Source organism: Phodopus roborovskii, unplaced genomic scaffold (genome assembly GCF_943737965.1).
Source record: "Phodopus roborovskii unplaced genomic scaffold, PHOROB, whole genome shotgun sequence".
Lineage (NCBI taxonomy): Eukaryota > Metazoa > Chordata > Mammalia > Rodentia > Cricetidae > Phodopus > Phodopus roborovskii.
Genome location: NW_026126448.1, coordinates 1,820,764 through 1,838,307, shown reverse-complemented (window position 1 = coordinate 1,838,307; position 17,544 = coordinate 1,820,764). Strand labels below are relative to the sequence as shown.

Here is a 17,544-nt window from a genome sequence, read left to right as displayed (position 1 = left end):
CATGTCACTGCTCTTCAGTTTCCATTTTCAACGATAAAATGGACATGGCATCTGCTTCTATCACCTTCATATGGTAGTTGTGAAAATCCAATAAAATGAAGGAAAAGACCTTTAAATATCTAAAACATCTGATTTAGAATAGCCACCAAGAGTAAAACCTTTCCATTATTACAATGTATTCCTATCATCTAAACCAGATGAATTAACCAAATTGACTCTTGTCAAAAAGATTTATTAACTTAAAATAGAACTTCAAATACAGACAAAACTTTCCATTCAAGTTTGAATATATTCAACATACAAGTATGAAAAAGAAAAAAATTTTGAATCTTTATGTTGTAATTTTATTTTATTTTATTTTTTTGGCCTTTTAAAAAGTTTTTGGCACTACAAGGTTCTGTAAAGAATAGAAGTGTCAAATTTAAAACACATGAAATCCTTCCTAATCCTTAAGAACAATATATATAAAGTCTGAAGCAACCAAAGTATGAATACAGCTAATAGAAAATAAAGAATGTAATTTTTAAATTCTCTCTTTATACAATTCATCAAGGTTAAACAAAACATAAAATTCCCTTAAAAATAGGGTAATAAAATAGATGAAATTTGTATCACACATTTTAGTGATACCAGTAAAAACTATAGTTCATATTTATATACAAATAATACAGTGTTTAAAAACAGTCTTAGAATTTAAATAAGCTATCTAAATGTGTTAAAATTTTAAATCAGGACCTGATTTGTTTTGCTTTCCTTAAATGTCACTTTTCTGCTGAGTGTAACTGACACTGAGGTACGGATACCCTTGAGACAGCAGGATTGGCTGGTTGCTGTAGGCTGGCATTACTCCGACACATTTCCTCTTGGTGGGTGGGGACAACGCTCTCTACAGCGACGGGTAGCACATCTGTCTGCTGGAAATAACATAGACAGCAGACTTGAAAGGCTTGTGGCTAACTTACCTCATAACTCCTTAAAATACATTTGTAATTAGTTATACAGTGCTTTAAAAATTCTTGTAATAAAAGCATGATAAAACATTTGGAGGGGGAGGCAAATATAAGTATATGAAGGAAAGAAAAAAAAAAGACAAGAGACAAGGGAAATAAACCCCACACGCAGAAAAACTGAACAATTTTCTATAACTGAAAGAACTTCCTCAGCTCTAGATCTCTGCTCAAGAGAGATAAACCCAAACGTAGTCAAAGTCCTGCTATTTACTCTACCAGTGGCTCTCAGGCTTCCTAATGCTGCAACCCTTTATGGTAGTTCACTCATGTTGTGGTGGCCCCAACCATAAGACTCTTCATTGCTCATGATTGTATAATTTTGATACTGTTATGAATCGTACTGTAATATTTGTGTTTTCTGATGGTCTTAGGCAAACCCCTGTGAAATGGCCATTTGACCCCCAAAGGGGTCACAACCCACAGGTTGAGTACCACAGCTCTATACTATGCAAGTTTCCAGCAGTTTATAGATCAGGAAGGTTATTCCCTCTTGAGGCAGATACTTTTGAAGTAAAAGGTTAGATAAAATGGCCTTAGTCCTTCCCTATCTAGCAATAACATTCACCTCCCTTCTCTAGTATTACTTCTTTTTTCCTGTCAGCCAAAACTCAGTGACATTACATTCTGCATGTATTTCCTTCACTAAGAATACCTTCCTTTCTTCTAAATTCTAGAATAAGCATAATTCTCATATTACAAGACAGAATTTACATGCAATCTCTTTACCATGCACTGCTTGGTAAAGGACCAAGACACTGTTAACTTCTAAACTCCTACTTTTTGTCTGTTTTTGCAAGCTTGGACATTGTGTTTTACTCATGCTTGGGAAACAAGCACTACACATAGTCTAGAATATTCATACAGTGCGCTAAATAAATATTTACTGAATGCATGAATTCCTACATTCTGCCCTTCACTTAGATTCCCACCATAGATAGAATGATACACACCCAGCTTGACAACTGATTTATAAGCATTGGTACCTTGAGCATAGAAGGGTTTGTTGGGCTGAAATCTTGGATTTCCCTGATGCATGAAGTTTTGATGCAAACCATAAGGCCACGAAGCTGGGACAAGGGGGAAATGGGGACGTGGTGCATGTTCCCATGGAATTGGGGGAGTTAGTCCTCGAAAGCGTGGCTCTGCATTCAAACAAAAGAAAGCCACATTTTAAACATCAGTTTACTAATTCAAATATTCCTTCATTCCAGAGACATACTGAATATTTACCATCAACTATGTATTATACCAAATTCAGTGACCAAATTTCTTTTAAAGAACCAAGCATTATTATTTGTTCAAATTACTTGAATACATGCTGTATACAACAATGTGTCACTTACACCAAAGATGGCTAGTCTAGAATTGGAGGTTGGGAGGTTTTCAAGAACAGACAAAGGTGGCAGAACAGGCATTTTAGAGAGAAGGATGAGATGTAAGAAAGCACAGAAAGTTTGGGATTATAAAATAACAGCAACATGGGAGAGATCAAAGGAGACATGGTCAAGCTGAGCATGGTGGCACACACCTTTAATCCTTTAATCCCAACACCTGAGGCAGGGGCAGGTGGATCTCTGTAAGAATCAATAAGTCCAAGACAGCCAGGGAGAGACCCTGTCTCAAAAAGCAAAAACCAACACACATGCACAAAACAATCCAACAAACAGTAGGATGAAGAAATGGTCAGGTAGGTGGGAATATACATATCAAAGGATTTTAATACATGATGCTACAAAACAAAGGCTTTTACCAATATGGTAATGTCAACCAGGCCAGAATCCAAGGACTGGAAAAAACTTTCACAAAAAGGTTGAGGTACTATGATTGAAAACTTGGGTTTTGGAACCAATCATACGTAAGTTTCAAATTACAGTTGTGAAAATTGATATGGCTTTCTTTTGAACCTCAGGTTGTAAATGATAGAAAAAAAAATTAAGTGGCTTACACAGCTTTAGACAATAAACAATAATACACACATATGTTAGATTCAGGCAAAAATGAATAAAAGAACTTTTTCCAACAGCTTAAGCTTGATTCCAGAAAGTCTCAGTGGAAGGGGAAAATGAGCTGAAAGTTGTTCTCTGACCACCAAACATGAGGTGTCAATGCATACATGCACGCACGTGCACACACACACACACACACACACACACACACACACACACACACACACACACACACAAAGTTTTAATATGTGCAAGTTTAACCTATGGCAAATCTTATCAAAGTCTGGTGTTTTTCAAAGTACAGTAGCCACCAAAACTGGATGTTTCTAGTTGTTTTTCTCATTCAGGAAAATAACTGAAAGATACTTCTAATCTTTGACGCCTCTTAGGAGATATAGAATGTAAAAGACTGTATTTGCTGCATGTTCACAGTCTTCTGTGGTTTACAAAGTTTAGAAAATCACATTACAAGTAACAGCTAAATTTAAGAGCTCAGAGTTTGCTAAATAAATAAGAATTAGGTATCATCATGGCCAACTGAGAATTATTTTAGCATAAAAGATATTTTTGAAGGATAAATTAAAATTTCCTTGCTCAATTTCACAGTCAAATATATAACACTAATATGTCAGCACGCCTTTAATTTCAGCCCTCCAGAGGCAGAGGCAGATGACTCTCTGAGTTCCTGAAGCGACAGGGCTACACAACAGACCTCATCTCAGACAACAATAACAATAAATAAATGCATGGGGAGAAAAATTACACAATTTTCCACTCTAATAAAATACTAATTTTCAAGGTTCATCCATTGCACTAGGGATATGCTGACCTCTGCAATTTCCCTAATTTGAGACGTTTGACTACATAATTGTGGTGGCAGGTAACTGCATTTGTGATCTCTTAACAAATAAAAACCTAACTTTCAATTTAACATAGTCCCACTTAGTCCTTCTACTTTAACTCAGGAATATTTTCAGCTTTAATATTATGAGTTGCATATGTATAAACCAAACACTTGAATTATTACTTAGTATTAACATAGAACATAAATAGTGCATCTAATATCATCAGGTACTAATCTAAATATTTCAGAGACTCAGACAAAAAAACAATTCTTGGACTCTAGAACTGTGGTTCTCAACCCGTGGGTCAAAACCTCTTTGGGGTTGAACAGCCTTTTCACAGGGGTTACATATCAGATATTTACATTACAACTCATAACAGTAGCAAAATTACAGTTATGAAGTGACACAGAAAGTAATTTTATGGTTGAGGGATCATCACAACATTAGGAACTGTATTAAAGAGTCATAGTAGTAGGAAGTTCAGTCTGATGGGTTGAGCACACAAGTATGATTTTAACACCATGAGACAAGCGCTGTGGTATAAATACTAAGGACTGCCCTGGCAGTCCTAGAACTTGCTTTATAGATCAGGCTTGGCCTTGAACTCAACAGAGAACTGCCTGCCTCTGCTCCCTCAATCCTGGGAATAAAGGCATGTGCTACCATGCCAATCACATAGGTTCAATTCTTAAAACCACCAGAAGAAAAATCCAAATAATACTTTTCACTGGAAAGATCTCTACTGTTTCTTTGAAAATTAATAAAAGGAGCCAGGTGTGGTACAAGTGCCTTTAATCCCAGAACTCAGGGAGGCCAATCTCTTAGTTGAAGGCCAGCCTGGTCTACAAAGTGAATTCCATGACTAAGTGCTACCCAGAGAAATCCTGTCTTGAAAAAGAAAAACAGGGAGGGAGGGAGGGAGGGAGGGAGGGAGGAAGGAAGGAAGGAAGGAAGGAAGGAAGATGAATAAAGGGAAAGACTGAACCTGGTAATCCAAACAGAAGCAAAGGATCACTTCAAGTTAGAAGCCATCCTCATCTACATAATAAAATCTAGGCTAGGCAATGTTACACAGTAACACCCTGTCTCAAAAACAATCAAGTAAAACTTAAAACAACCGACCTCCTTTAAAGCTTTTGTCTGTCTATATTCCCTATACAAAATATACTTCAGAATGATTAAGTAGATAATAAGAAAAAGTTCCTAGTAGAAGAAGAAAGTTCCTAGTAGAGGAAACATATTGACCCCACCTAACTTTGTGCATATGTGGGGGTCGAGTGGGATGGCAGGAGTGTGTAAAGGGGAGGAATATGGGAGAAACAGAGAAAATGTGTCTGTATCTCTGGAAAGTCTCATTGTTGTTCAGGCTATATTAACTATGTGTGCGTGCACCAGTGCCCAGAGTACAATGTACAGGTGGAGGAAGTGATAAGACTGGTCCCCATTTCCACCAAACAGATCTTAAAAAACCAAACTCAGTCAGGTGGCAGGGCATGTACCTGTTTAGCAATCCCACTACCTCAACCTGAAATTTAGAAGCAATTTTGACCCACTGTCTGACATTTTCTTTTAAAACTGTGGAAAAGGGTCAGATAAAAAAGACCAAAAAAAAAAAAAATTATTGGTAACTATTAAGTTAACTGGTGGTACTTCACTCCACTCTCTCATTTTGTATGTTTGAAATTTCCTACAATAGTATTTAAGATGAAGACAGTTATCATTACAAAGCTAGATATAAAATCAGCAAATACAGCAAGTAAACTATTTTTAAATGGGCAAATATAATATAGTAATATATTAAGTAACCCTTAAATTTTTTATTATTATATGTCTCAAATCTGTGTATTTATTAAGACATCAGAAAAAACTGTTTATTAATTGTACTAAATGCTTTTTGAATGTGCTGCCCCTTAGCCAGGTATGATGGCACACTTTTGTAAGCCAAGCAACAAGGCAGCAGAACTGAGGCTGAGATGAGAGGGCTGCCATGAGTTGAAGGCCACACTGTGAAGCAGAAGTAAGGGGTAGAAGGGAAAGAGAATGAACAAAAAGAGGAAAGAAACGGGGACCATTCTTCTGAAAAGCCCATGCTCACACTTGGGTATGTCTCAATTTATGCAACTTTGCTTTAAAAAGTTGACACCCAAGCTCTCAGGTGTGTGTTACTTTGCTCTGAGCATCTTTCTTTCTTTACCCTTTTGCTTAAGCCTACATTAAAACATTTTTTATTACATTTCTCCCAATTAAAAGAGGAAGAAAAGGGACAGAAGACATTAGTAAATGAACCACTCCTCACTGTAGAGCACCGGCTTAGTTAAAAAACTTAATTGGTCTATATCTTGAATCTACCATACTAACTGATGACAGTTAAATTACTTATCAACTTACCCCTCACCCCTAGGGGGAGGGGCATCTCATTTAGCTCAACCTGGCATCAAATGCATTACCACGCCTGGCTTTCTGTTTTACTTTTGTTCTTTGAGACAGAGTCCTATTTAGCCCAGGCTAGTTGTGATCATCCTGAGTGCTGGGGGTGCAAGTGTACAATACCACACCCAGTGGGCTCTCAGTTTTATCATTTATAAAATGAGTACCAATAGTACCTACACCAAATGAAGTGAAGGTGAAAAGGTAACCAGTAAAAAGACCAATATATTCAAGTATACCTCATTTAGTATTCTCAACATTCTTGTTAGATGCTATTCATATCCTTATTGTAGAGATTAAACAAATGCATAGAGATAATGTCAAGACTTTGTAATAAATGGCAGACAAGTTTCAAATCTTGACAATATGTATCCAAAGGCTACAATGTTTACTTTTATCTAAATTGTACATTCTATCTCCATAAATACAATTCTTCCTTTTGTCTCATTCTTACCTAAGGTCTGACCAATTATACCAACCACCCACCCTTTTAACAGTCAAATATAAAAGAAGAAAAATGGAAAATTACCTGAATTACCCACTGCACCATTGTTCACCAGGGAATTTGGAGCCACAGTACGAGGCCAGTGTCCATCATGAGAAGGGCTAGGGATTGCCATTGGTCTGGCAGCAGGCTGTGCAAATATGATGCTGGGATCATTCAAGCCAATATTGCTGGGGGTACTGCCAGGTGCAGAGTGGAGCATTGGGCCATGAATGGGCCATGTTGGGGCAGGGATCTGGAGCGGGTGCATTGGCAATAATCCCATACCGTGCATGGGAGAATACTGAGCTGGTGGTGATTGAGGAAAGTTATACAAGGGCATCTGAACCTGATGAGGTGGCTGGCCTCCCTGCTGGGGTGGGCCAAGCTTAGGCTGGGATCCTGGCTGAGATGGAGGCTGGGGAATAGCAGATGGTTGGGGGGAATTCTGTGGAAATGGCTGGGGCTGAGGAGAATAAGATGGTGAATCAGACTGCAGGAAAAAAGACAATTTTAAAAATTAATTTATGAACACCTTAATTTCCTAAAAATGAAGATTAACATAACAATTATTTCATTAAAACAGCATATATAGAACTATATGATACATATTAATTAACAAATAATAGCATCTATTACATGAAGGTAAAATTTTCCCCAAGGTACTCAAATTCTCTTACATGGGTAATGGTTCAATAAGCCCTTTTCTTGACAGAGAGAAAGAGAGAGAGACAGATAGAGAGACAGAGACAGAAGAAGCGAGCACACACTTATCAATCCCATCATGAACAAACTACTTCCTTTGTCAACTACAAACAAACATATAAATAACTCACAGCCACTTTCATTTAGTCCCCTGAACAACTGTGTACACTAGGCATTATTATTAGATACTTAAAATACAATACTAACATGTATGCCTTCATGAAGCTTAAAAGTTTACTAGACAAGGAAATCAGGAAGCAGAAAAAGATTACACAAGGAATCACAATAGAGTACAATGATTATTACTGTGATTGGAGAGGCAAGAACAATAGTATGTTGTATCTATAGTCTGGGTAGGTAGGAGAATAAAATCAGATCCTGTGCCCTGGCCAGCATGGACTACATATTGAGACTATCCCAAAAGAAAAGGAGAAAAAAAGTGTCAAATATAGTATATAATGATAAACAGGAAAAACTAACTTCCACTTTTCAGGAAATGTAGAGATCAAGGAGTTTCCCAGAGGAAGTAACCTTTAAAAATGAGACTAAAAGGTAAGCAGAAGCAAATGCAGTAAAAGGCAGAGGATACAGAGAAGAATATTTAGCAGCAGGAATAAAATGTCTGAAGGTATATGGGCATGGAAACACTTAACTGTTTAAGGTAACTGAAACCTGAAAGAAGTTTAATAGAGGACACAGGTAAGGGAATAATGTATCTGTTGAAGAATAATCTTTTGGCACATTGTGAAGATGTATCTTTGCTAAGGTACCTTTTGATCGGTTTTTATAATGAGCTGAGTGGCCAATAGCTAAGCAGAAAAAGATAGACAGGACTTCCAAGCAGAAGAAAGAGGGACTAGTCTAGGCACAGGAGAGATGCCAGAGGACACAGAGAGAAAAACAGGAGGTGGAACATGGAAGAGGTAAAAATCCACAAGACAAAACACAGATTAATATAAATGTGTTATATTGATTAGTGGAACAAGCAATAGCACCACTGTTCACCAGGGAATTTGGGGCCACAGTACAAGGCCAGTGTCCATCATGAGAAGGGCTAGGGATTGCCATTGGTCTGGCAGCAGGCTGTGCAAATATGATGCTGGGATCATTCAAGCCAGTATTGCTTGGGGTGATCTGGGGGCCCAAAGAAAACTGTACATATCTGTACATATCTGAAGAACTAAACAGAGTCGGGTGGTGGTGGCACATGCTTTAATCCCAGCACTCGGGAGGTAGAGGCAGGTGGATCTCTGCCTAGTCTATAAGAGATAGTTCCAGGACAGCCTCCAAAGCCACAGAGAATCCCTGTCTCAAGGGGGAAAAAAAGAAAAAGTTCCTAGAATAACCAGGCAGAAATAGATCCCAGCACTCAGGAGGCAGAAGTAGGTGAATCTCTTTGAGTTTAGAGGCCAACCTGGTCTACAGAGAGAGTTCCACAATAGCAAGGGCTACACACAGAGAAAAGCAGGGGTAGGATGGGGATTAGGAGATAGTGTGATCTTAAACCATCAGATTGCCTCAGCCTGTAGACATTAGGGGCTACAAGTCAGTGGACTCCACAATGCCTGGCTACTGGTACACTTTTATGGCTAGGAAAAGACTTCAAAATTATAGCTGTAAAGAATCAGAGACAACAGCTCTCTTCCTGTCAAACTCATTCAGAGGCAAAAGAGTACTTACACATTCTGAAGACTGTCTAGTCCTTATGGATTGGTCACCCTGCTGCTGGGCTGAACCAGCCACCTGTTGAGCATTGACAAGGTTTCGGACCAGCTGGGCTGCTAAGAGAAGACATCACAGAAAAAAAAAGAGTCAGAAGTACAGAAAAAGCAGGCAGGCATGTTGTTTTATATCTATACTCTTAATGCTTGAAGCACTGAGGTGGAAGGATTTCTGTGAATTCAAGACCTGCAATGCACAGTGAGTTCCAGGGCAGCTTGGGGTACAGTATGAGACCATGTCTGAAACAAACAACACATCAAAGTAAGAATAAACAGAAATCAATAAACTAAAGATTATTTTAATGGTACTTACTTTGTGGCACTAAAGTTGAATGCAGGATTTCATATGTTAGGCAAGTACTCTACACTACAACCTTAAATTCCAGTGACTTAATAAATTTCAAGTCTGTCAATTGTGTGCACCACTACTCTCACCCCACCTGCATGCTGAGATCAAAGCCGGAGCCTTACATATGCATATGCGCTCTACTACTGAGCTGTATCCTTCCACCTTGTGTGTGTGTGTGTGGGGGGGGGGGTGTTTGTTTGTTTGTTTGTTTTTGGGGGTGGTTGAGACAGGGTTTCAGGCTGTCCTGAAACTCCCTTTGTTGACCAGGCTGGTCTTAAACTCACAGAAATCCACCTGACTCTGACTCCCGAGTGCTGGGATTAAAAGCATGTATCAATACTGCCCAGTTTGTATTTTTGTTTTTAAATTTTTACTTTTATTATAATTTATTTCATGTATGTGTTCTGCCTACATGCAGTTCTATGCACCATATGCACATAGGCAAGAAGATGTCACTAGATCCCCTAGGTCTACAGTTCCAATTTGTGTATTGCCCTGTGAGGGCTGGAATAGAACATGTATACTCTGGAAAAGAGGAGTCAATGCTAACTGCTGAACCACCTCTCCAGGCTATTTATGTGTGTCTCTGTGTGTGCACACAAGCACGAGCACACCCGTGCACCCTCTATCCCATTATGTATACTGAGGTGCCTATGGAGGCTAAAAGATGACACTAAACCTCCTGTAGCTGAAGTTATAGGCAGCTGTCCATTGCCTAGCTAGCACTGATGCTGAAAAATGAACTGATGTCCTTGGCAGACAGAAAGTGCTCATGACTGAGCCACCTCTCTAGGACCTTCTACATAGAAGATCTGCCCTATTACTGAGCTAAACCCCCAGACAGATCAATTAAAAAAGAATACAGGAAGTCAGGTATTATATATCTGCAATTCCGGGGAAGCTGGTTTGGAAGATTGTAAGTTCGAAGCCAGCTGCACTATACAGCAAAACTCTGTCCCCAAAACAAAGTATACCAGTACTGGGACTATAACTCAGTAGTAAACCATGTGCTTAGCATGCACAACAGCCTTGGTTTGATCCCTACCTACAACCAAATAAACATTCTCAACTATTTTTAATCTTTTCTACTTACCTGCCACACTGCTATTCCTCTGGCGGGCCATCTTGACCTCTGGGCATTCCCGACGTACATGTCCTGCATCTCCACATATGAAACACCTTAAGTCTCTGGAGTCAAGGTCTCGGGAGTCTTTTTCTTCTTCGTTTCCTTCCTTCTCTTCTTCACTGTCTTTCTTCTTTAGTCTAAACAGTAAACTGCTGATACCAATAATGTGGAGCCAGGAACTTACAAACTGATGATTCACAAACAAACTAAACCATCTACAGTGACACATGGACTAACACATGCAGTTTTATGCTGTTTAAGAGATATTTCCATTTATAACATAACTAAATCATACTTCAAAAATAAAGTATTATAGCCATTTTATAACAGTTTTTTGTTTGTTCATTTTTGAAACAGGGTCTCACTATATAGTTCTTGCTGGTCTGGAATTCATTATGCAGAATCCACTGGCCTCAATGTCAAAGATCTTCCTGCCTCCCTTTCAAGGGCGGGGATCAAAGAAGTGTTCCACCATGCTCAGACACACTAAAAAATTTTAATATTAAGTTTTAAACTTCTAAGATCCTTAGAGATCAATAATTAACTCTAAAGAGAAAGAAGTTTAGAAAAACAAGCACTTTTCCTAAATGTATTAAAAACAGTAAAAGAAACTAGTGCTTATTTATTTAAAAACTTCCTAATGTTTTATTAAACCAGATTTGGTAATGAAATGTGCTCTACCCATCTACTGAATATGAATGTAAACATGGGAAAGCAGGCTCTTCCCTTCCTCCTTTTTTTTTTTTTTTGGTTATTTTTTTTTTTTGAGACAGGGTCTATTACATAGCCCTGGCTGTCCCTATCTCAATAACCTCAAACTCAGAGATCCTCTGACCTCTGCCTTCCACAGCACTGGGATTAAATGTGTGTGCCACCATGACAGACCCACAGATGTATCTTGAAGAGGTACAAAGGACATCATTTCTCTATTTAGATAATACACAGACACAGCTCATGTTGTATCTTCAGGAGTTAGCTTATTATACTTTTATTATAAGCTTGTGTGACTGTAAGTTCTCCCTTTATTTACTTATTTTTATTCCTAGCACCTTCAAACATATAACATGTGTCAATAAACATTTCTATTTAAAAATTAAAACCTGGCCAGGTGGTGGTGGTGCAAGACTTTAATCCCAGGACTCAGGAAGCAGAGGCAGGTGGATCTGAGTTCAAGGCCAGCCTGGAATGAGTTCCAAGAGAGGCTCCAAAGCTATAGAGAAACTCTGTTTTGAAAAATAAATATTAGAAAGCACCACTAAACATAAATTTCATGTTACAAAATTCCAATCAAATGAACACTTACTTAATTAAGATCCAATTAAAAATCTTGACCTTAAAATTTTAATGTTCATACTTAAGACATTTCTGAATAAAAGTATGAATACAAATTAGTATCACACTTAGTTTCTCTATAAAGTTGATAGAAAGTTGTTTGCCAACCTTTTCCTTTTGGGACAGTCTTTCATGTAGTGACCTATTTTTCCACATACACGGCAACAACGATCATTAGGAGCCAATTCTCCATCTGTTAATACTCTCGAATCAAAGAAGTACTCCTAAAGAAATAACAAGATAAAAAAATAAAGTTAACAAATATTTCACTATAACTGGAAACATGGGTAAGAAAATAAAAGTTCAGAATTATTATCAACATCATGAGTGATAACAGTACTAAATACATCTACCAAATTATACAATACAATGCAGAGAGGCTAGAGATAAGTGAAATCTCAATAAAGCAAATAGTATTTTCCATTTCAATTTATAAACAAAGAAACTAAAGCTCAGAAGATTCAAATTCTTTGCACATGATAATGAAATTGGCTAAATCGCATATAAAGGATTTATATTTTCATCTGTAGTGACTGAAAAACTCATGTTTTCTGTTACACCAGGATACTTATACAAAAGGAACTGCTCATCTTTTATGTAAAGAAATCATTTAATTTATTTAAAATACAATTGGATTTGCAATTAAAAAACAAAACATGTGTATGATGGGTATGTAACTATAAATTTGCATAGACCATGCACATGCAGGAGCCCAGGAAGCCAGAAGAGGGCATTAGATCTGCTGAAACTGGAATTACAGGCAGTTGTAAGCTAAGAAATAAAAGTGCTCTCAACCACTGAGCCATCTCTCTAACTGCAAATAGCTTTTAAAGAATATATAACATTTACCATATAATGTGGAATGTACCTGAGAAGGCCAAAAGTTCTATTCTATCCTAGCACCTTGCTTACCCTTATTAGTGCATGATTTTTCAGGAACACTAGTGTATCCTAACAGAAGCCACACTTCTGGAAGCCAAGAGAGCAAATCTGCAGCCTATATAAATCCATGTAAAAATCTGGAATAAAAATATGAGATACCCCAATAGAATGGTACCAAAAACAATTAAAAACAAAAACAATGGTGACTGTAGAAAAACTGAAAATAATATATATTTCTGATAGGATTATTAAAAAAAAAGCACAGATCACATGCACACACACATATACACACACAAGAATATTCAACAAAATCAGTAATTCCACTTCTTAGTGTAATCTCATAAAAGCATACATTCATGCAACAAAAAATTTACACATATATTCTTCATAAAGGCAGTGCTCACAATAGCTAAGACATAGAAGCAACCCAATTAAACAACTGAATGGATAAATAAAATACAGTGTATTTATATAGTAGAGTATTATTCAGCCATAAAAAGAAAGTACTAATACATCCTACAATTTGGATGAAACTTAAAAATATGTTTAGTGAAAGAACACAGGACCAAAAAACTATATGATTCTAAATGAACAAGAAGAGTAAAATCTAGGAAAAAAGGCAAGCAGATTAAGAATGGGAAGGAGGGTTCAGCCCCTCCTATTCTCAGGTATTCGTTCTCATTTTCCTTAATAAACCTATGCTTCCTGTTCTTTAAAAAGAAAAAGTGTGAGTGTGGTGTGGGGGTAGGGAAGGGATAGAAAGATGGCTTACTGCTTTTGCAGAGAACCAAATTCAATCTCAAGAACCTACATTAAGCAGTTACAACTGTCTGTACCTCCAGCTATAAGTAGATCTGATGCTTATTTTCTCAAAAGGAATGGATACTCAGGTGCACACACCCAGGCACCAACCCACATGCATACAAATAATTACAACACAAAATAACCCTTAAAAAAAAAAAAAAAAAAAAACTCCTCAGACAGAGAACAGTAAAATTTTGGCAATATGGTTACCAAATATTCTGAATAACTAAAAGCTCTAAGTTACAGTTTATTAGAAGTATACCTTAACAAAGTTGTTTAAGATAACATGTTATATGGAAGTAAGGAATCAAATGGCAGGGAGGGAATCTTCAGAAAATTCATAAAGAAGTCCAAACTGTTAGAGTAAACATTCTTATAATGGACACAGAAATAAACACAGACTGACTTAAAAAGCTACATGACTGAAGCCTATAAGCCACTGACATATCCAAGTGCTGGAGTTACAGGCATGTTCTACTATTCATAGCTACAACTCTATTTTCTATCAAAACAACAACAAAGTCTCATTTTACCAGTTGCTTAAAGCAGAAACTGGTATCACCCAGATTCTGTTCTTCACCCATCACTTCCAATTAGTCATCAAGCAGTGGCCATTCTATTCCTGAACTTTCTCTGTGCTCCTCTATATCACCATTTAAAAGGGACCTGGTTTTGAGATTTGCAAAATTCAAATACTTTAAGTTTAGGTGATGGCCAAACATGAAATATAATGAATATAATTTATACAATTCAAATGTATTAAGAAAAACATAATTTTATGAGTGTGATGAGAGAGTAATTCATTTGAGATTAAAAGATAGTGTTCCCTATCAAAATCCATGGCAAATATTCATCTGTAATTCAACTCTAACAAAAAGAGGAAGGAATAAACGAATGAACAAAAAACCAAAGGAATAACAAAGTGAAACAAATTACAAGACACTGAATTTTGAGTAAAACAAAAACAAAAAAAAAAAGCTTTAACAACAACAACAAAAAGACTTATTTATGCTTATATGCGTGTGTGGGAGTACCTGCACATATGTATGTATACTATGCATATGCCTGGTGCCTATGAAGGCCTGAAGAGAGTGTCAGATTCCTTGGAATTGTGGTTACAGACAGTTGTGGGCCAACATGGTTACTGGGAAGTGAACTCCGGTCCTCTACAGGAGCTACTTATTTGCCACTGAGCCATCTCTCTAATCCCTTGAAATTCATTTTATAGAATGATAAATAAAGTTGTAATAAGACTATCAAATTGTACTGACAAGTCCAGTTCAGGGTGGGGAATATTAATTTGTAGTTGCACTATATATTTAGAAACTGCCTAGATTTATGACTTTTTTCTCATTAGTGCTATTCAAGCAGACAGACACATGATAGCTAGTGTAAGGTTGAACATAAATGGATACACAGGACACTACAGAATAAGAAGTATAAACCAGAAAGTAGGCAGGGTCAAATGGGAAAAGAAATATGGGGAGAAGACAACTGATAAGAAGTAGGTTAATATTATATATTAGAGAACCAAGTTTCAGAAAAAAATAAATCGGGAATGAGAAAGATGGCAAAATAGGAAATATACTTTTTCTGTATGTGTGTGCATATATTTTGATTTTTTGACATGGAATTTCAATATATAGCCTACATTGGCCTCATATTCACCTAACTGGCCTTGATCCCCTCTCTCCACCTCAAAAGGGATGAAATTACAATTGTGAGTCATCAAGCACAGTATACTTTTATTTTTCTGTACATTCCTATAAGTAGGCAGCATATTTAGCAGTGAAAAAGATACTATGTGAACATGATCAGTTCCTGTAAGTTATAATACTGATAAAGACAAATGTCCAAAAAAATAAATGACTATAAGTTATGAAATATCATAAACTAAAAATTAAAATAAAAAGATGAAAAAATGATTAGCAGGCGCCAAAGGCTCCTCTTTTGTGACATCAAAATAGCATTTGGTTTTAATGCTAAACAAAATACAAAACTAAAGATTTTTATATCTACATACAAGAAGGGTCTAGCTGCAATGTATTCAATTATAAAAGGATTATTAAATTTTTATTCATAAAATGAAATCAGTGTATTTCAAGTTAACTGAGGTCTCTGATATAGTACTCTGTACTATGTGCTTGCACTCCTAAGTTTCTCTAAACATGCACGTAAATAGTCAGTATTCCCACAATTTCCAGGTAAAATGTCATTAAATGTGTATCACTATATCAATACATTAATAAAAATATATTTTCTTCTAAGTCAGTTTTTCATAACTTGTGTTTTGAAATTTCCTAATTAATTATGACCAATATAATTATTACTCACTAAGAGGCTAACAAACAAACATACATGAGAACCAGGTTTCCAAGGAAAAGATAATCCTTTTATTCCACCATAAAAAGAAAGAGTTTTAGGACTGGACTGAACAAGTTTTGAAGGACATTCATTATGTGATGATAAATACATGGTTTGACTCACTTCAGATTTTTTTTTTCTCTTAAAAGTCTCTACCTCTAAAACTGAAAGCTCCTCACATCCCCTAACCAATAAGAAACAAGCAAGAACTAAGACCAAACAACGTGTGACAAACACAACTCAAGTCAGAAAGTCTAACTCTGCACACTACAACTACAGCAGAGTTTAAGGAGGAGTCACGGTAAGCAAGTCTTTCTGCTATTTCAGAAGTTTTGCTCCCTTTCACTTTGCCATCTGTAAAAACCTCAATGACAATGGAGTTCTATAAGAAAACAGTGAAAATTCCAAATAATGTAAACTTACAGCTTCTCTGCCAATGAGTGGATAAAAGGGGGTACCAAAAAGTTTCCTTCCATTAATGAATGCCTTCATAATAAAATTGGTCACTGTTAAGAAAGAAGATAATAAAAGATGCAGGCATTACTATGTCATAACTTTTAAAGCACATATTCTCTATATTTAAAACTTACTTTTTCTAGAAACACCAGCACCAAGGTTATGATTCAAGTCAAAAGGATCTAGAAAAGAAATTTTATTAATTAATAATTATAAGTATTATTCTATAAAGTAGACTTTGCAAGAATGAGTCTATTTCTAACTTTCAAAGTATTAAAAACCAATGACTTATTCTTTTAAAGCTATTAAGTGGTTTTTTGAGACAGGTTTCTTTGTATAGCCTTGGCTGTCCTGAAAATCACTTTATAAACCGCACTGGCCTCCAACTCAGAGATCCGACTGCCTCTGCCTCCCAAGTGATGGGATTAAAGGCGTGCACCACCACTGGGTGACAAGGCTCACTCTGTCACATCAGTTTTCTTTGCCAATTTTTCTTGTGGTTCTTGAATTAACAATAATGTAAACAATCACCTTCAATTGCAATGCATTTAGATGTCCACTGCTTTTCAAAAGTGGTCAACAGCTTTTTCTGACGAATACTGATTACATATTCCTTGAAATCAAACTCTTCAGTATAGAAGCGAAGTAGTCCTAACCAAAGCTCTCCTAGTGATTCTGTGTTCTTTCCAAGTGAAGGTAAACGCTTTTTCTTCAGTTAAGGAAAGGGGGAGGGAAAGATAAAGATAGAAGATGAAAGTAAGAGAAAAGAAGAAATTGGTATATTAAAAATATTAAAATTAAAAACAAGTAGAATTATTAAACCATGCAAATCCTAACATCAGTGAGCATTCTATAATATAAAACTTAAACAAAAATTACCAGTTCTTCTGTTTTATCAAAGAAAAAAGCATTCCATCCATCAACCATTCTCTGTGGGATCTGTTTTCCATCAAAGATCTGTACAAAAAAGTATTATAATTAGATTTCAAGTTATCCAATCCAAACACCTATAAACTTTCCTATCATTTTAGAATCTATTTATAGGAGACATTAATGAGTTACTTCCCAAGGAAAAACACTAGGATGTGATAAC

At 36.5% G+C, this 17,544-nt stretch overlaps 1 protein-coding gene across 8 annotated transcripts in view; it reads right to left on the bottom strand.

Annotated features, from left to right (window-relative positions):
* Nucleotides 1-216: 216 nt before the first annotated feature.
* The window catches only part of Tut4 (terminal uridylyl transferase 4), a 112,016-nt gene continuing 94,688 nt past the window's right edge, over nucleotides 217-17,544 (bottom strand). For 3 of the 8 annotated variants that reach the window (XM_051188420.1, XM_051188413.1, XM_051188421.1), the window contains 10 exons: nucleotides 17,331-17,408; nucleotides 16,983-17,160; nucleotides 16,586-16,633; nucleotides 16,419-16,501; nucleotides 12,054-12,169; nucleotides 10,581-10,765; nucleotides 9,098-9,198; nucleotides 6,758-7,205; nucleotides 1,994-2,152; nucleotides 217-914 (listed from right to left, as the gene is read on the bottom strand). In XM_051188420.1, the coding sequence (XP_051044377.1) occupies nucleotides 844-914; nucleotides 1,994-2,152; nucleotides 6,758-7,205; nucleotides 9,098-9,198; nucleotides 10,581-10,765; nucleotides 12,054-12,169; nucleotides 16,419-16,501; nucleotides 16,586-16,633; nucleotides 16,983-17,160; nucleotides 17,331-17,408 (1,467 nt within the window). In that variant the 3' untranslated portion in view covers nucleotides 217-843. The remainder of the gene's footprint in view (nucleotides 915-1,993; nucleotides 2,153-6,757; nucleotides 7,206-9,097; nucleotides 9,199-10,580; nucleotides 10,766-12,053; nucleotides 12,170-16,418; nucleotides 16,502-16,585; nucleotides 16,634-16,982; nucleotides 17,161-17,330; nucleotides 17,409-17,544) is intronic. The other 5 variants (XM_051188417.1, XM_051188416.1, XM_051188419.1 and 2 more) reach the window with 5 other exon arrangements.